Genomic DNA, 20,899 nt, shown 5'->3' with positions numbered 1-20,899 from the left:
CTGCTGAGTTCCTTCAAAAAATGTGTGCAAATAGAACTAGAACAATTGATGCTTTGGTACTGTTTTGAAGGCAAAGGGCGATCACACCTAATTGGATTTGGTTTACATTTCTCTTTTATCGTTGACTTTTGCATTTTGCTTATTGATAAAAATCAACTATTTACATTTAAAATTTTGAAAGGTTTCTTACTTTTCAGCATTTTTTCCACATCTACCTAAAACTTTTGCACAGAACTGTGTGTATATTTGGATGGACATATCCTCGTACACTTTCCTAGTTAGCGGGTCACAGCCATATGGTCATTATAGGAGAGACGCAGCAGGGTCTGAAACAACCACTAATCTCCGACAGCAGTGTAGCGCCAGTCCTTGCTGGCATGATTGGGCAGACAGACATAAGTTGGTAAAGCTGGCGGTCATCTCATGTAGGAACCTTTCTCCCTCACTCATGCCATATACACGGAGTTTGTAGGCCGCAGGAAAGCACAAGAATCTGTAACATGCAGGACCTAGTTGGTGCCATCTTTCAGATACGGGGCGTGAGGATAATCTATATTATGAAACTGACGGGCCAGTCAGAGGAAAAAAATAACTTGATATATCTGAGAATAAAGTTCTCCCCCCTAGTGGTACAGCACAAAATTTAGTACAGATGCCAAGATTAGTAATAAAATACAAGACATTGCTGCCCCTTGTGGGAATATATTTGAACTACAGTTATTACAGTATAATTCTTGACATGCTGTGACCCATCAAGACTTATCATTATTTGATATGTACTGTGTAGGTATAGCCAGGAAAATGAAGAATTAACGATGGTTTAGTGAAAACCAGTATAAATGTATACATGTGATTAATTAGAGATACTACCATCTGTAACTACGTACAACCCGCTTGTTCTGCACATGAATCCTCCCAGTTATGATGGGACATTTATCTGCCTCCCCTATTAGTGATCAGTATACATAAGCCACCTGTTCTTCCACCTCAAATAAATCCTTCATTTATTCCCTGCATATCAGCTGCATTAACCTATTTTTTGGAGTGCTGCCTTCTTTGCGGTCTCTGAATTATTCCCAGAATCTGAATTATTCCCAGAACCAGTTGTTTGGGTTCTGGGGGATTTCACCAATAATCTGTTTTGGTCTGGTGCTGCTTTTTTCCCTTTACATTATTTACTCTCTTACTTTGGGACACAATGTTGATTTTTTATTTTAAATACTAATCTTTTTTTCTTCTGATTTTCAGAGCTCAGGCTATCGCTATTGGACAGGCCCTTGTTGATGGCAGATGGCTGGACTGTGTCACCCACCATGATCAGCTTTTCCGGGATGAATATGCCTTGTACCGACCTTTACAGGTAGCGATTTACAACCACTCCAACATCTAATGACAATTGTAGCAACACTACCTCCCAAAGTTATTAGGCCGTCACCAAAATACATTATATCTAGCATTAGACAATAGGAGAGGGAATATATGAAAATGGAAGTAGCCTAGCGTGTTCACAATGCTTTTCCCCAGATTCATAATATTGGTGGCCTGTCTGGGCCATCATGGGGGTCTTACTTTCTGCACCCCCTGCTTATCAGCTTTTGTCCTGTTTACCCATATTCTGCCTATACAGTTGTGTCTTTGGTGGGTTTGATTAACGTGAATGGGACTGAACTGATGTGCCGTGCAGGTAAGTACAGCAGAATGGGCTGGAGTGCTCGCTGAGTGTCACAACCTCTTAAAATACAGTGGCTTGCAAAAGTATTCACCCTTTTTGCTTTTTACCTATTTTATTACTTTACAAACCTATGTTTAAATATTTTGTAATCCTATTTGTGTGTGATGCACAGCACTAAATAATCTAAGTTGGTGAAGTGAGAAAAATATAGGCATCAATTACGTTTATGGGATTAAATAACTAAAAATTGGCATCTGCATATGTATTCACCCCTTTTTCTATAAAGCCCCTAAAATTCTTGGTGCAAGCAATTACCTTCATAAGTCACATGCTTAGTGAAAGCAAGACCACCTGTGTGCAATCTAAGTGTCACATGGTCTGTCAGTATATACACACCTTTTCTGAAAGGCAACAGAGGCTGCAACGCCAATAAGCAAGAGGCAAAACTAACCAAACAACACCATGAAGATCAAGGAGATCTCCAAACAAGTCAGGGATAAAGTTGTTGAGATATCCAAGTCAGGGTTGGGTTACAAAAAAATATTCCCTTCTCTGATGATCCCCCGGAGCACCATCAAATCCATTATCATCAAATGGAAAGAACATGGTACCACAACAAACCTGCCGAGAGGGCCATCCACCAAAACTCTCAGCCCAGGCAAGGAGGGCATTAATCGGAGAGGCAGCACAGAGACCAAGGTAACCCTGAAGGAGCTGCAGAGTTATTATAATTATTAGTACTCGTATTATTTATTTATATAGCGCCATTGATTCCATGGTGCTGTACATAAGAAAGGGTTACATGCCAATTACAGATATCATTTACAGTAAACAAACTAACAATGATAGACTGGTACAGAGGGAAGAGGGCCTTGCCCTTGCGGACTTACATTCTACAGAGTTCCCAAGCAAAGACTGGAGTATCTGTCCATACGACCACAATAAGCCGTACACTCCATAGAAGTGGCCTTTATGGAAGAGTGAACAGAAAAAAGCCTTTACTTACAGACAAAAATGGTAAGGCCTGTGGGAGACTCCCCAAATGTATGGAGGAAGGTTCTGTGGTGAGATGAGATTAAAATTGCACTTTTTGGCCACCAAGGTAATCACTATGTCTGGTGCCAAACCAACACAGCTCATCACCCCAAGAACATCCCAACAGTGAAACATGGTGGTGCCAGCATCATGCTGTGGGAATGTTTTCGGCAGCAGGTGCGAGTTGAGGGGAAGATGGATGGTGCAAAATACAGGGATATTCTTGAGCTGTACATATTTGTCTGTCAGTGATTTGAGACTGGAGCGGAGGTTCACCTTCCAACAAGACAATGATCCAAAGCATACTGTTTAAGCGACACTCGAGTGGTTAACCCCTTCCCAACATCTATGTACAGCGCCACTATTTCCAATCACTGCACTGCATCACGCGGTCACCTGATTAAAATGACTGCTGTCTCTGACAGCAGGCCATCCCTGCACGTCGCCCTGGGGGTCTGTACCACACCCCCCGCGTCGGCGATCGCTGTGATTGGCTGGTCATTTTGACCAGCCAATCACAGCAATGTGTCAGTATAGTTAAAAAAAACAAAAACAAACATGTGACATGCTGTGATCGGTGCTGTCTGACACCGCACCAATCACAAGCGTCACAATGGGTGGGGTAATCGCGACATCGCCTCTCCTGATTAACCCCTTTGGCGCTGATTGGTCAGAAACTAGCTGAACAATAATCAACACCAATGGGGTTAACCTAAAATAATGATCACCTCTCTGCATGCCATCTTTACCTCAGAGTTTGCGTGCAGAGCAGTTGTGGGACCCCCCCCCTTGCTGTACATGGGATAGAGATTCATTGGAGGTCAGTGCGTTTCCCCCCTGCGATCTGTGCCTCCTGCTGTGCTGCGATCTCCTGTGCTTTCTGTGTGCTCAGATCTCTTTGTGTTCTGCTGGCTGCTGTGTGACTGATCTGTGATCACAGCAGCATCAACAGTTCCCCAATCCCTGTTCCAGTCCCCCTCCCCCCCCCCCCCAATTGGATTTTTTTGTGCACGTTTTTCCTTTTTCTTCGTGTGCACCGCGTCCTGCGCTAAGCATTCATGCTTTTCGATAGCTGCAGCGCTCTAATCAGTATCGCTGATGATCAGAGTCTGCGCCAAGGGACTCTTTTCTTTTTTTAGTTAGAGTAGCGGCCGTCGCAGTGTAAGTGACGTCCGATTTTTGTTTCAGAGATACCACAACACAAGTCACAAAGCTAGATTGTATCTTGGACTATAATAAGTTCATGGGGGTGTAGATCTCTCATCAGGTCATAGAATCATAGAATTATAGAATGGTAGAGTTGGAGGAGACCTCCTGGGTCATCTGGTTCAACCTCCTGCTCAAAGCAGGATACACTAAATCATCTCGGACAGATATCTGTCCAGCCTCTGTTTGAAGATGTCCATTGAAGGGGAACTCACTACCTCTCGTGGCAGCCTGTTCCACTCATTGATCACCCTAACTGTCAAAAAGTTTTTTCTAATATCTAATCTGTGTCTCTTCCCATTCAGTTTCGTCCCATTGCTTCTAGTCTTTCCTTGTGCAAATGAGAATAAAGATGATCCTTCTACAATGTGACAGCCCTTGAGATATTTGTAGACAGCTATTAAGTCTCCTCTCAGTCTTTTTTTTTGCAAGCTAAACATTCCCAAATCCTGTAACCGTTCCTCATAGGACATGGTTTGCAGACCAGTCACCATTCTGGTCGCTCTTCTCTGAACTTGCTCCAGTTTGTCGATGTCTTTTTTAAAATGTGGTGCCCAAAACTGGACGCAGTATTCCAGATGAGGTCTGACCAAAGAGTAGTAAAGTCCGATAATGACTTCACGTGATCTAGACTGTATGCTTCTGTTAATACATCCCAGAATTGTATTTGCCTTTTTTGCTGCTGCATCACACTGTTGACTCATGTTCAGTCTATGATCTATTAGTATACCTAAGACTCTTTCACATGTACTGTTGCTTAGCTCTATTCCTCCCATTTTGTATATGCTTTTTTCATTTTTATTGCCCAGATGTAGTACTTTGCATTTTTCCCTGTTAAAAACCATTCTGTTGGTTGCTGCCCACTGCTCCAGTTTATTTAGGTCTTTTTGAATCCTCTCTCTCTCTTCTCTAGTATTAGCTATCCCTCCTAGCTTTGTGTCATCAGCAAATTTAATCAGTTTACCCTCAATTCCTTCATCTAAATCATTGATAAAGATGTTGAACAATACAGGTCCCAGGACAGAGCCCTGTGGTACCCACTTGAGACATTCATCCAACTAGATGTGAAGCTATTTACGACCACTCTTTGAGTCCGATCACTAAGCCAGTTATGAATCCACCTAACAGTTGCCTTGTCCATTCCATACTTGGTAATTTTTTCAATAAGGATGGTATGAGATACTTTGTCAAATGCTTTGCTGAAGTCAAGATATACTATATCTACAGCATTTCCCTGATCCACCCAGTCAGTGAGTCTGTCATAGAAGGAAATTAAGTTAGTCTGACATGACTTGTTAGTTACAAACCCATGCTGACTCTGGTTAATCACTTCATTCTTATCCAGGTACTTACATACATGTTGTTTAATAATTTGTTCAAAGATCTTTCCTGGTATAGAAGTCAGACTCACCGGCCTATAGTTCCCTGGGTCCACCTTCTTCCCCTTTTTGAAGATAGGAACAACATTTGCTCTTCTCCAGTCTTCTGGGACTTCTCCTGTTCTCCAAGAATTTTCAAAGATTATGGAGAGTGGTTCTAAAATTTCTTCTACGATCTCCTTCAGTACTCTGGGGTGTAATTCCTCTCGACCTGGATACTTGAACTCATTTGTGTTAGCTAAATATTCCCTCACAATCTTTCTGTTTACAGATAACCTGGATTCTTCTATTCCTTTAATAGGACAGTGAAGATCAGTTGATGTTACATTTTCTTTCTGAGAGAAAACAGATGCAAAATAGGAATTAAAAAGTTCGGCCTTCTCCACATCCTTTCTTACCATTTCACCATTTTCATCCTGTAAAAATCCTATAGCATCTTTGACTTTTCTTTTACTTTTCACATACCCCCAAAATCCTTTTTTATTGCTTTTGACATCTCTTGCAAGCCTTAATTCATTGTCAGCTTTAGCTAACCTGATATGTGCCCTGCAGGATCTGCAGACTGCATTATAATCTTCTTTAGATATGCCTCCCTCTTTCCATTTGATAAACATTTCTTTCTTTCTTTTTAGCATGTGTTTAAGTTCTGTGTTCATCCATCCTGGTTTCCTTAAATGCTTCCCATTCTTCCTACTTTTCGGGATTGTTAACGATCGTGCTTTGAGAATCTCATTTTTAAAAATTTCCCATCCTTCCTGGACATTTTTGTCCTTAAGGACAAACCATTGGATCCCTCCTATTCTCTTTCTGAGTCTCTTAAAATCTGCCTTTCTAAAATCTAACCTTGAAGTTTGAGTCTTCACATGTCTTCCTCCTCTAGTTATCCAAAATTCTATAATAGCATGATCGCTGCCTCCTAGGGTCCCAGCCACTTTTACCTCCTCAACCATTTCCTCCCTGTTTATAAGGATTAGATCCAAAGTAGCAGATCCCCTTGTTTTCTCCCCTACCTTTTGGAAGATAAAGTTGTCAGCAAGAGAGGATAAGAATTTGATTGACCTGTTAGCTTTACTTGAGAGAGATTCCCAACAAATGTCTGGATAGTTGAAATCTCCCATGACCACTACGTCATATTTTTTGGAGAACTTGGTCAAAGAGTTCATCCATATCTTCAGCTTGCCCAGGTGGCCTGTAGTAAATGCCTACAATGGTGTCCTTTCCGTTGTTCTCTCCTTGTATTCTTACCCAACCAGTTTCCACAGAACTCCCAGTCTCTGCTTCAATCTCTGTGCAGATATACGCTTTTCTAACATACAATGCGACACCTCCTCCTCGTTTATCAAGTCTGTTTCTTGTAAATAAGTTGTAACCTTTTAGCCTTGTATTCCAATCATGTGTATCGTCCCACCAAGTTTCAGTGATTCCAATGACATCATATTCCTTTTCCTGTGTTAGTAGTTCCAATTCTCCTTGTTTGTTGCCCATGCTTTGTGCATTTGTATAAAAACATTTTAGTTTGTGATTGGTTTCTCTTCCTCCCATATTTGTATTATTTCAATTTTTTTGTCTTTGTTCTTCCTTTCCACTTCCAGTAGCAGAGATCTCAATAGTATTTGTCAGCTGTATGGCTTTTTCTGGCCTTTTGCTTCCCTTCCCACATTGTTCTAGTTTAAAGCTCTCCTGATGAGTGTAGCAAGGCGACTTCCAAATACATGTTTTCCAGTCTTCGTAAGGTGCACCCCATCTCTAGCAAGTAGTCCATCATATAGGTAATTCATTCCGTGATCCAGAAATCCAAATCCTTGTTGACGGCACCATTGACATAGACAGTTGTTCACCTGTAGAATCTTATTCCACATCATTGTTCCATGGCCATCCACTGGGAGGATGGATGAGAAGACCACCTGCGCTCCCAATTCTTTCACTTTCTTGCCTAAGTCTTCAAAGTCACTGCAGATGGTTTCCAGGTCCTTTCTTGCGGTGTCATTCGTCCCCACATGTATTAGCAGGAATGGGTAGTGATCTGTAGGTCTGAAGAGTCTTGATATCCTGTCAGACACATCTTTAATTTTTGCTCCTGGAAGACAGCACATTTCTCTCATAAAGTACCATGTGAAAAGCTAAAGTATGATACAAAAAATTGGCCATGAACATTGTACAGATGGCACTGTATAATGCTTTTGTGCTGTTTCGATCTGCAGGCAATACGAGGATCTTACTTCAGTTTCAGGAGGCAGTCATCAAGACCCTAATATTTGGCACTCAGGAAGGTGAGGGTCCCAGTACTTCTGAAACTGATGCCCGTATTGTCCCAGGTCAACATTTTGCTGGAGAGGTTCCCCAAACTGCAAGAAAGGGAAGATCACAAAATCTGTGCATAGAAAGCTTCAAGAGGGGAATCCGAAAGGACACAATTTACCATTGTGAAATCTGCCCTGAGAAACCTGGCCTTTGCATTAAGAATTGCTTCAAAGCTTACCACTCGTCCACAAATAAATAAAAATTTGTTTTTACCCTGTTGACACAACACATTTTTATAATCTGATGTACTCCACACAATTTACACATACCACCACATTATAAATCCATACACCAGTAAAACCAAAAGCATTATGATCACTACTATAAAACTGTGCCTCTAGATAAATTCCTTGGGAGGTCTAGTTTCCAAAATAGGGTCACTTGTGGGGGATTTCTACTGTTTAGGCACATCAGGGGCTCTCCAAACGCGACATGATGCCCACAGAACATACCATCAAACTCTGTATTCCAAAATGTCACTTCTCTTCCGAGCCCTGCCATGCACCCAAACAGTAGTTTTCCCCCACATATGGGTTATCAGTTTACTCTGGAGAAATTACACAACAACATTTAGGGTCCATTTTCTCCTGTTACCCTTGTGAAAATAAAGAAATTGGGGCTAAAACATCATTTTTGTGGAAAAAAGTTGATTTTCTATTTTCACGGCTCTACGTTATAAATTTCTGTGAAGCACTTGGGGGTTCAAAGTGCTCACCACACATCTAGATAAGTTCCTTGAGGGGTCTAGTCTCCAAAACGGGGTCACTTGTGGGGGGTTTCCACTGTTTAGACAAATCAGGGGCTCTCCAAACGCGACATGGCGTCCGCTCTGAATTTCAGCCAATTTTGTGTTCAGAAAGTCATTCTGCATTCCAAAACATCACTTCTTCCCTTCCGAGCCCTGCCGTGTGCCCAAACAGTGGTTTTCCCCCACATATGGCGTATCAGCGTACTCAGGAGAAATTACACAACAGATATTGCACAACAACTTATGAGGCCAATTTTCTCATGTTACCCTTATTAAAATAAAAAAATTGGGGCTAAAAGATAATTTTTGTGACCAAAAAGAAAAATGTTCATTTTTTTCCTTCCATATTCCATTAATTCCTGTGAATCATCTGAAGGGTTATTTAAACTTGTTGAATGTGGTTTTGAGCACCTTGAGGTGTACGGTTTTTAAAATGGTAAAATGGTGTCACTTTTGGGTATTCTCTGTCATATAGACCCCTCAAATGTCACTTCAAATGTTTAGTTGTAAAATTGATAAATCGCTGGTCAACTTTTATCCCTTCTAACTTCGTACTTACTTACATAGTACCTGTAAAAAAAAAAAAAAAAAAAGAATTAAAAAGAAAAATATACATTATACTTAACTTCTGATGGCCCCCGGTCTCTATAGTGATGCGTCCTGGCTTCCCGGCAGCTCGCGGTGGTCTAAAAGGACCTGCCATGACATCATTTAGTCATGTGACGGGTCATGCGACCGGTCACATGACTAAATGACATCATGGCAGGTCCTTTTACACAGCCGCGAGACAGCGGGAAGACCGGACGCACCGGAGAAGGAGACCGGGGGCCATCAGATGTTGAGTATAATATTTATTACCATTCTTTTACGGTCACACTATATAAATCCATGCCGGTTGCATGGATTTATATAGTGTGACTAAGTTGTCAAGCACTTTCCAAGTGATGCTAAAATCTCTTGGAAAACGCTTGACAACCCGCATGCGAAATCGCGTGATCAAAGCGCTTCACTTCCGCTTGTCCCTGGCATAAAAACGCATGTAAAATCCACATGCGTTTTTTCTGCCAGGGAGATGCAGAAACACTCAGGAAAAATCCGGAGCATTTCTGCGTCTGGGCAAATAGCTTTAAAGTGACAGTGGTCAGAATTGTAAAAATTGGCCTGGTCAGGAGGGTGAAAACAGGCTTGGGGGTGAAGGGGTTAAGGGATGTGGAGAGACTTATCCAAAGCCACTTGCAGCTGTAATTGCCACAAAAGGAGACTCTAAAAGTGTTGACTTTAGGGGGGGGTGAATAGTTCTGCACACTAAAATGTTCAGTTATTTTGTCCTATGTGTTTGCTTCACAATGAGAAAACAACAAATGGTCAAAGTTGTAGGCATGTTCTTTACATGAACTGATTCAAACGCTAAAAAAAATTGAAATTCCAGATTGTGAAGTAGAAAAACATGAAAAATGCCAAAGGGGTGAATACTTTTGCAAGCCACTTTGTTTGGGGCTGAGAGTTGGATCCCCACCGTTCCGTTATGGTTGGCTTTTCCTAAGGATGGGTCATCACTATTCTGAACCTGCAAAGCCTTTTATTGGCTCCTTGTAGTGGTGGAGTGGAGATATGTTGGTGTCCGCACAGATCAGCTGAGAAGGATCTGCCCTTTGTTGAAGACTTTTATGGGAGTGTCTCATTTCTTCAATGGATTCAGAGAATATATTGTCATTTCAGAGCACGGAGTTTTCGGAGACCCCATCACCTGACAGCGATTCCGTGAATTCTGTGGAAGGACATTCTGAGCCATCTTGGTTTAAAGACATTAAATTTGATGACAGCGATACAGAACAAATTGTGGATGAAGGGGAAGACAACTTAACCAGTAAGATAGAAGTTTATTAATCTCTTTCTATGTGGAAGGTGTAAAAGAGCTTGTGTAGCACATTTCGCAACCACATCAGGGGGTGAGAGGTGCTGCAGACGTTACTTCTGTGGCCACTTGACAGGTCAGATGTGTGGTCAGCGGGAACTGTGCACTAGACCTGCGGTCACCTGGCAGATGGTCATTGATGCAATATCACCAGATCTGCTCTCCTCCCTATATCGAGGTAAGGGTTCCGGATAACCGGAAGATAAGGGTTCCGCTTAGATCTTATGCCCAACGTCTGACATGGCCCGTTGCATTCTAGGGGGTCCTTGATGTGTGTTCTGCCAGAATCTGAATATGTACTGCTGTTACTGAAGGGTACACCCCATTGTCAGCAGACCTTTCACACTAGTTCACACTTCATGTATCATGAATGCACGAGAGCATGCGAATGTCAGTGTGATGCCTGAATGCGGTAACTAATCACGTCTACATCCAAGGAGTTGTGATTGTTGTAGCTGTTAGCAGCTTGTATTTCACATGACCTCTAGTGTATGTTGTGGTGGTCTTGTCCCCTGCTCCATAACCAGAGATCTGCTTCTTCCGCTAGTTCTGGCTTTTAATTACTAGCCGTTCCTATGATTTGCTCTGCTGCCTCTAGTATTAGAAGCTTCATGTTCCGAAATCTAGATTGTACACTATGAAGTCCCCAAGTGTCCATCCTGAGGTTCACCTAAATGTATTTAGTGTTTCTCCTCCCTTTATTCTTGTCATTCCCCCCATGTTTAAACCTGAATTGTTGGTTGCATTTAAGGACTGACCTTGGGGACCTCCATTTACTAAATGTAGTTTTTCCCCCTCCACCCTGATTACCCTTTGTTTTCCCTCCTTTCCCTTTGCTTTCCTCCCCTTGCTTTATCGTGCAAAGATTCTGCGAGTCCTAGCAAACGTACGTCAGTCAGCAGCTTCCAGTCTGCTATGGACAGTGATTCTGCCGCTTCCATCAGCCTCAATGTGGAGATGGACAACGTCAACTTCCACATCAAGAAGCACTCCAAGTACCCCCATGTGCCCCCTCACCCTGCTGACCAGAAAGGTATTAAGTCAGTCGGAGATGGCCTCTGACATAATCTTGTTAACCCTTTTTTACCTAGAATTGTGCTTTCTATCCATTGGTAAAATTACAATTTCTTAAAGGGAGCCTGTCACGTCTTAGCCACTATGTACACTGCCCCCATAGTGTTGTTAGTGATTCAATGTGCGTCACTAACAAGCTTTTTTCATTAAAATTGTTTTTGTATTATAATGATTTTCTAACCTTTTGATATACTTTGTCCTACCTGCTCATATTCAGTCATAGGGGTGTGATTCCTTACATTCAGTCATGGGCAGGCGCCGCATTCACTCACTGCTGGCGCCGCCCACGCATTTGAATATTGCTCCCGGCAAGTGCTATTATTGTGGGGCGCATGCACATTTGTACATATCCGTCCGCCTGCGCAGTGAGGCTGTGTGATTACCAGCTTCACTGCGCACGCGCTATGTTCCCTGCGCATGAGCAGTGAAGCTGTGAACTACACAGCCTCACTGAACATAGTGCGTGCGCAGTGAAGCTGGTAATCACATATCCTCATAGCGCATGTGCAGTGAAGCTGCGAACTACACAGCTTCACTGCGCATGCACGGGGAACATAGCGCGTGTGCAGAGAAGCTGGTAACCACACAGCCTCACTGCGCAGGTGGCCGGACATGTACAGATGCCAGATGCGCATGCGCTCGCTGGGAGCAGTATTCAAATACATGGGCGGTGCCAGCAGTGAGTGAATGCGATGCTGCCCATGACCGAATCTGAGAATCACACCCCTATGACTGAATACAGCAGGTAGGACAAAGTATGTTAAAAGGTTAGAAAATCCAACAAATACCAACAATTTTAATGAAAATAGCTTGTTAGTGATGCACATTGCATCACTAACAACACTATGGGGGCAGTGTACATAGCAACTAGGACGTGACAGGTTCCCTTTAACCTCTTAATGACCGGGCCTGAACAATAGGACAATTTTTTTATTTTTTTGCCTCTGGTTTTCATCAGCCATACTTCTTTTTTTTTTTTTTTTTTTTTTTTTTTTTTTTTTCTGATGTGGCTATGTAAGACTTTGTTTTATGTGGGACAAATTGAAATTCTTTTAACCCTTTTTTAAGTATGTAATCAATATAGTTAAAATATATTGTTTTTGTTTTTTTGGTTTACTTTTATAGTTTGTGTTTTGCACCAAATAAACTGTTGAATGAATTTTGCAGGTAATTGTGGTTATGTGAAAATCTAATACATATGGGTCTTTTGTTAAATTAATGAAAAAAAAAGTATTTTATGTAAAAAAAAAAAAAAAAAAAAAAATCCAAATTTTTTTCACAATGTGGACTTTATATTTTACTTTTTTTTTTGCAGATATTTTATACGATATATGCATATTTATTTTACAAGCTGTGTCCCCCAAAGAGATAATTAAGGTCTAACTTTTTTTTTCTTCCTGTAACTGGGGCATCAATAAGAGCTCCAGTTATAGGGGAAGACAACCATTATGGTGACACAAGTCCCTGGCAGAGCTGATACATGTCTGCTAGGACCCAGTAGCTGTGCTCTGCCAGCAGCCACTCAGCGATCAGCAGCAGTGCTGATGCTTCTGTGAACTATATGGCGCTCATTTAGCTGGTGAATTGGAAGATGGGAGAAGGCAGAAGCTGTTTATTACCTCTTCTAAGGCACACACCCCCTCTGTTGCTAAATCACAGGAGCTTTAACCCCCTCCGTGATGTAATTTTACAATAGCATGGGGTTAAAGTTCAGCACGAAGTGCTGTAAAGTTTTCTTGCTTGGTCATTGAAAGGTTACATTTGGGGATCAATTATCCACAATTGTCTCCCCAGAACATAATTGTTATATTCCAGTATGTTTTTATTTTTTTTTTACATTATACAATAGGCAAGTAGAAGTAAAATGCAAAGGTAGTATATAGGGATATGCCAATCTGCCTCAGTTTTACTATATTAGGCACTGAGGGCACGAACAGGACATTAGCTATTATGTTTTTGCTATGTAATCCGAGGACAGCATGACATAGGGGTTATAACACTGAATTCAACCATGTGTGATTTATTAAGCTGTGTGCTGTTTACTTACAATGAAGGTTTGATCACTAAGACATTATCATTGCCAGGTCTAATGCGCACCTGACTTTGGTGCAACTCTGTCCCCTCCACTTGTGATAATAGGCAGCTCCCTGTCTATAGACATTGTATATACAGAGCCTGGTATGGGTGGCGCTAGCTTTCTCAGCTCTGCTGCATTCTATATCTAAAAGTTCTGATTGTGTGAGAACGGCTGCACCCTGTAATCTAAGTGATACATCGTTGGATTCAGGGTCTCTCTGCCTACATCAGGCTGCTCTCAGATGGGGTAGCAAAAACTTGCTGACAGATTCCCTTTAACTCTTCATTTGATTTAGGTTATTTATGTACATTTATAATTATGATCATAATATTTTCTTGTCCATATAGCATTTCATTGGCTTAAATTCTACATTTTCTGTTACAAATGCTTTTGTGAGCAGTGGGAAATGAATGCTGCTAAGTTTTATGCCTTGCTCGGTAGTGTATTTTTCTGTATGTCTACGTGCTTTTATCTCACAGCTGCATGTATAATTTTTTTCCCTTTGGATTGCATTGTGTGTATGTTGTTTTCTTACAGTATTTGTAGACTAATAACCATAGAACACACACACATGAAAATCTCCTACAAGCCTATTTCTGGGGCCAGCATGATTTTGGAAGCCGTATTTGATCCCTTCTGAAAACATATTATTCTATAAATATATATATTGCATACACATTCTACAAGATTGTTACTTACCCGGTTTATATAATGACCCTTTTATCACATTGGATTGCACTATATACACACCCAGGGAGAGAACAGTCAGTCTTAGGGGGTAGCGAGAAGCCTGCGGGGACATAGATCTCGGACTAGTAACTTCTGTCCCATGTGCCTCTCTGAAACCGTACAGGGTGTGTAATGCATGAGTCGGCCTCTGATTCATGCTGACCGCGGTAAGGGCAGCGAGAATTACGCGAAAGGTTCCCTTTAAATGAAAATACACATTTAATCAGAAGTTGAAGAAATGTTAAAATTTCACCACAAGGTGGCGATAGCCTTGTATTACCAGCTGAAACTCTTATCTCCTTTTCTTCTCCAAAAATATTCTGTTCTCTGAATTCAAAGCTAGGCTCCATTGCCCACTGTGCCGTCGTACCTGACATGTTGCTGTTGCTTTTTGATGGGCAGAATGTGGAGAATAGAATAAACTAGTGGACCCATTCTGAACAAATATTATGTGTCGTAACAGTCCCTGACCCCAATGCAACTCGCAGGGACTTTCCTAAAGTCAAAACTTACATTGCTCAATTTGATAGGAATCAAATTAATTTCTATGAGCACATTTATTTAATTTATGGGCTTTGAGATGTAAAAATAACAAAATTTGGTGCATTGTCCCATGGCTTCTCCAGCGATGCCTCTTTGTTGATGCTGTCACACATTATTGACATGCTACAGTGGTGTCGTCATGACTATACTGTGCTTGACCGCTGCAGCTAATCACTGTGTAGTGCAGTTGTCTCAGTCTAGCCGACACAATGCCGTTGAGGCCAGTAATTTGCTGCAGTGGTCACTTGTGGTATAGTTTTGATATCTTTTCTGCAGCCTGTCAGAGCCTCTCAACAACGATGGAGCATCACTGTAGCAACTATAGGAGAGGATGGCAAATTTTGTTGTTCTGAACCTCCGCTCAGCGGTTTCAGGGAGGTGAATGCTGTGATTGTTTGCAGTCACCTTCCTCCCTTATTTATAGTTCATGGCTAAGTCCAGAATAAGCAGCCATGCACAGTCCTGGTGTGGCCACAACGAGGCCAAAATCTCCAGCAGTAAGCAGTCGCTGTGGTTTCTAATTGATTGGCAGCTTAAGCAATCACTTAATTTTGAGGGAGAATGATTTTGTTGGAAACTCCACTAATCTAGGGGGTGGCGGATTGCGGGGCAGAGCGCGGTTCTTGGAATCGCTGGGCTTTCTAGCTGTGGAACGCCTATAAATCAGCACGGTATACCCTATTCTATGGAGGGGGCTAACTTGCTATTTTGGGAATTACCATTTAAATCCATAAGTGAAAATTTAAATGCTCTTACTTGGCTAATGTACAGACTAAATTTGCCAAGTGGTGTAATTTTAAATGTTTAGTGCGATCTTTGCATGTACAGTGGTGTGAAAAAGTGTTTACCCCCCTTCCTGATTTCTTATTCTTGTGCGTGCTTCTCACGCTTAAATGTTTCAGATCACAAAACAAATTTAAATATTAGACAAAGAAAACACAAGTAAACACAGAATGCAGTTTTTAAATTAAGGTCTTTATTGTTAAGGAAAAAAGAAATCCAAACCTACAGGGCCTTATTTGAACCCCCCCCACCCCCTTTAAAACATAAATTAACTGTGGTTTATCACATCTTTGGGAAGCTGAGTTCAATTTCCCTAACTACACCCAGGCCTGATTACTGCCACACCTGTTCTCAATTAAGAAATTACTTAAATAAGACCTGCCTGACAAAATGAAGTAGACCAAAAGATCCTGAAAAGCTAGACATCATGCTGCGATCCAAAGAAATTCAGGAACAAATGAGAAACAAAGTAATTGAGATCTGTCAGTCTGGAAAAGGTTATAAAGCCATTTCTAAAGCTTTTGGACTCCAGCAAACCAAAGTGAGAGCCATTATCCACAAATGGCGAAAACATAGAACAGTGGTGAACCTTCTCAGGAGTGGCTAGCAGACCAAAATTACCCCAAGAGCGCAGCAACGACTCATCCAAGAGGCCACACAAGACCCCACAACAACATCCAAAGAACTGCAGGGCTCACTTACCTCAGTTAAGGTGTTCATGACTCCACCATAAGGGCTGTTTCACACATCCTGATATTTCCGGTGCAACCAGTACCGGAAAAAACAGTACTTGAGAAGTCCATGTGCACCTGTGGTGGCACCCGTGTGCCACATCAGGATCACACGTACCGGTACCTGGGAATGAGCGATGCAGTTTTCTCTGTTCCCAAGCGCTGGGTGCTGAACGCTGCCCTCCTTGCCGGCGCTGCGATCAGCACCAGCAAGGGACAATGCTTAGAGTAGTATTCTTCTCCCACAGTGCCCTGGTGTAAATAAGAATAAAATAAAATCCTTATACTCACCTGTCCGAAGATGTTCCTCTGCTGTAATCCATGTGACCGCTCACGGGGAGAATGACTTGCTCCATCGAGCGGGCCCCGGAGCTGCGCTGAGCTCATGAGCGGTCGGTCGCCTGTCACTCACTGAGCTCCGCAAGATGCTGTGGCATGACTTTAAAAAGGCAGTTCATGGTCGGAAACCCTCCAATGTGGTTGAATTACAACAACTTTGCAAAGATGAGTGGGCCAAAATTCCTCCAGAGTGTTGGAAAAGAGGCATTGTCAGTTATCGCAAATGCTTGATTGCAGTTGTTGCTGCTAAGGGTGGTCCAACCAGTTATTAGATTTAGGGGGCAATCACTTTTTCACACAGGGCCCTGTAGGTTTGGATTTCTTTTTCCTTTAATAATGAAGACCTTCATTTAAAAACTTCATTTTGTGTTTACTTGTGTTATCTTTGTCTAATATTTGTGATCTGAAACATTTAAGTGCGACAAACATGCAAAAGATTAAGAAATCAGGAAGGGGACAAACACTTTTTCACACCACTGTACATACAGCAGATAAAGATATTCTCTCTATATACACAGTATATACAGGTACATTGAAAATTATGTCAATTATGTCCCAGTCCAGTCCTGAATGTGTCAACAGAGCTGAGCTTACTGCATAAACACAGTTTACAAGCAAAGTTCTTCCAACAGTTCTCAAATTTACTGCACAGGTACACAGAACCAAGTTTATAATACAGGTGTAGTACCAGAACCAGATATATTAATAGAATCTGGTGTACAATGCAGGTTTGGAACCAGAGTCAGGTTTATAACTCAAATCAGGTACCAGAACAAGGTGCACAATGCAGATGCAGGAACAGAGTGTTAGGCTCACCTGGTGAGATGGATTCACAGAAACTTAGGTCAAGGTGGACACACTGACCTATGGCGTTAGCACAGCAGGCTGGAAGCAGGTGAAACAGGAAGACCCCAAATTATAGGCTATTCTTGATCGTAGACAAAGAAGCGAGGAATGACAGCACACAGATGTAGGTAGCAGTATTCACAATAGCTAATAGCTTCATTTAAATAGTCTCTAACAGTTTGTGATGGTCACAGCAAACGATGGGTTTACCATCAGATAGCAAGTGGAGGCTTAACCAGCAGGTCTGAGGGTTTGTAGAAGTCACAGGTGTTTGCATAGTTGATAGCAACAGAAGACACTGGATGGTAGTAGACTCCAAACCGCAACTGAATGTCCACATGGACCTTAAAAGGTCTTCGGAGTTGTCACCTGAGAATTGGTAAGCCACTTGTAAAACCTAAAATGGAGCATAACAAAGGACGGCAGCCTTAGGCAAGGGAGCAGATCTCAGCCCAGAAGACGAGACCAGTGCATAGCTCAAAACCAAAGTTGACACCGTTCTGTAGTCAATCGGGTTGATAATGCAGGACCAGAGCCAGGTTCTTCTCCTCGTCCCTATGCTGAAGGGCCCACAAAAACAAAAAAAAAACAATCTTTAAAAGTTCATCAACAATTGTAAGAGAGGTCAGATTTAGTCTTCTATACTGTCCCATCTTGTGTACATGTTCAAGAGACACATGGATGCTTTCATATACACGTTCACCAGACATATAGACACAGTCGTATAAATGTTCACCAGACATGTATATACGCTCTGAAGTAAAAACACCAAGAAGAAAAAAATCATGGAAATCACAGGCTGGATATACATGTTAATGATTTGCAAATTTTGAACAAAATGGTAACCAAATTTTCAAACCTCTAGATTTATTCAGTACTAGGTATCAGCACCATGTGCAGAAATACACACGACTTGTCATGCTGTCAGTGTGGTTATTAATGATTGTCTGATCATTGTTCTTCTATGCTCAATGCACCTGGTCAAAAAAAATCTTCAAGATCCAATGCTGGCAGCTCCCTTTGCAATTGCCGACCATTGATGTCCCATATGTGTTTGATGGGGAAAATGTCTGGAGGTGCTGCAGGCCAAGATGGCATGATTGGGCCACGCAAACTACTCATAGTAGCAACATTTTACATGGTCTCCATAACAATTTACGGCTATAGTTGCATCCAAGACAAACGTGTCTCACATCACTGAAGAGGATAGACCTCCATTCCATGCTCAATTGCTGTCTTGCTCTGCACCGTGACCACCTTTGAGAGCGGTGGCTTGAGGTCAGTGAAAGCACATTTGTAGCTGGACGTCTGACTAGTAGCCAAGTGTAGTGCAAATGTCTTCTGATGGATTGTGTAGAAACTGACGCCTTAGGCATAGTATGTGACATTTAATTTCACTTACAAAATAGATCATTACATGCCATTCTTCAAATCTGACAAGACCACATGGGCAATGCCATGAAAAGGCCTTCGTGAGGGAACGTCACGCTTGACTTTTTCTACGGTATTGCAATTTCAGTTTTGAGATGTGTGTGTATATACCAACAGAAATGAATGGCCTCTTAATTTATAGTAGAAGAGGCTGGAGTCTCATCTTGCAGCAAGTAAAATGGGGATAGGAGCTGCAGACCCACTGTACGCTATTCTTCAGAGGCTACACTGTGGAACACAAGATTCTTGACTTGACACAGAACAGATCCGAAGAGGATGACACTATTTGTTAATTAGACAGCTGTGTTCAGTCTTAGGCTCTGTGCCCATAATGCTTTTTTTAAGCGTTTCCGTAGCGGCAATTCCGCTGCGGAAACGCATAAAAAATGCTTGGTAGAAGATCTGCAATGTTCCCCAATGATAATCCGCATGTGCTGTGCACATGCTGCGGAAATTGTCGCTGCGGATTATCATTGCGGAAAAATACACAGCACTACCAATTATTTTGCGGAATCGCTGCGTTTTCGCCTCCATTGACTTGCATTGGACCGCATGTCATCCGCATCACTGGATCTGTACATGCGGATAACATGCTTTTCAATGTGCGGATGGTACCTGGGTTTGGAGAAGAGGAGATTCTCCTCCGGACCAGGGTACCATAGAAACTGTAAAAAAAAGAATAAAATAAAAAATAAATATCATACTTACCTTCTGATGGCCCCCGGTGTCCTTAGCGATGCGTCTTGGCTTCCCGGCAGCTCGCGATGGTAAAAGAACCTGCCATGACTTCATTTAGTCATGTGACGGGTCACGCGACCACTGCCGGCAGCGGTCGCGTAACCCATCACATTACTAAATGACGTCATGGCAGATCCTTTTAGACTATCGCGAGCTGCCGGCAAGCCAGGACGCATCGCTAAGGACACTGGGGGCCATCAGAAGGTAAGTATGATATTTATTTATTACCATTCTTTTTCAGTCACACTATATAAATCCATGCCGGTTGCATGAATTTATATAGTGTGACCAAGTTGTCAAGCACTTTCCAAGTGATGCTAAAATCGCTTGGAAAGAGCTTGTCAACCTGCATGCGGAAATGCATGTGAAGAACGCTTCACATCTGCATGTCCCTGGCAGGAAAAACGCATGTACAACCCGCATGCGTTTTTTCTGCCAGGGAGATACAGAAACGCTCAGGAAAAAATCTGGAGCATTTCTGCATCGTGGGCACATAGCCTTATCCTAAGTATAGTTGGTGGTTATTGAGGTGGTCAAAAATGATTAGTTTTTCAAAAACGACTAGTTTCACGAAACACTCTTTTATCGGGGAAGTTTTTTGTTTTTTAAAATGGTTTTGAAGAGTTTTTAAAGAGTTTTTTTTCCTGAAGTGTTCTTATAACGTTTTGATTTGATGATGCCCAATTTGGAGAGGTTTCCTTCAGTATTCACTTCTAAAAAGTAATATACACTTTTTATTATTTTCCACGAGTCACTTTTAAAAACATATTCAAGTAGAAAAGGCACAAAAGACTCATCCTATGAATAGCAAAGTGAATTTCCCAAAGAAATGAGTAGGAAGGTGTCTTTCAAGTTTTTGAAGTTTGTGGCTAGAAATTTTAGAGCGGATCTACTCAAAAAACTGTCTTAGGCTGTGTGCCCACAATGCGTTTTTTAAGCGTTTCCGCAGCGGCAAAAATGCTGCAGAAACGCTTAAAAAACGCATGGTAGAAGGCCTGCCATGTCCCCCAATGATAATCCGCATGTGCTGTGCACATGCTACGGAAATTTCCGCTGTGGGTTATCATTTCAGAAAAAAACGCAGCACTACCAATTATTTTGCGGAAGCGCGGCGTTTTTGCCGCCATTGACTTGCATTGGAACGTATGGATTCCGCATCACTGGATCTGTACATGCGGAATCCAAACGTTTCAATGTGCGGCTGTTACCCCGGTCTGGAGGAGAGGAGACTCTCTTCCGGACCCGGGTACCATAGAACCTGTCAAAAAAGAAGAAAATAAAAAATAAATATTATATTTACCTTCTGATGGCCCCCGATGTCCTTGTCTTCGCTTGGTGGCAGATCGCGGTGG

The 20,899-nt window shown here is 42.0% G+C and overlaps 1 protein-coding gene across 5 annotated transcripts in view; it reads left to right on the top strand.

The window, feature by feature from the left end:
• The window catches only part of PIKFYVE (phosphoinositide kinase, FYVE-type zinc finger containing), a 284,611-nt gene that overhangs the window by 69,267 nt on the left and 194,445 nt on the right, over positions 1 to 20,899 (top strand). For 4 of the 5 annotated variants that reach the window (XM_073646322.1, XM_073646325.1, XM_073646323.1 and 1 more), the window contains exons 10-12: positions 1,249 to 1,360; positions 10,061 to 10,208; positions 11,122 to 11,289. In XM_073646322.1, the coding sequence (XP_073502423.1) occupies positions 1,249 to 1,360; positions 10,061 to 10,208; positions 11,122 to 11,289 (428 nt within the window). The remainder of the gene's footprint in view (positions 1 to 1,248; positions 1,361 to 10,060; positions 10,209 to 11,121; positions 11,290 to 20,899) is intronic. The other variant, XM_073646326.1, reaches the window with a different exon arrangement.

This window comes from Phyllobates terribilis, unplaced genomic scaffold (assembly GCF_046119375.1).
Source record: "Phyllobates terribilis strain yellow unplaced genomic scaffold, ASM4611937v1 Scaffold_9__5_contigs__length_417890890, whole genome shotgun sequence".
NCBI lineage: Eukaryota > Metazoa > Chordata > Amphibia > Anura > Dendrobatidae > Phyllobates > Phyllobates terribilis.
The sequence above is the reverse complement of the archived record's forward strand: the minus strand, read 5'-3'. Positions and strand labels throughout refer to the sequence as shown.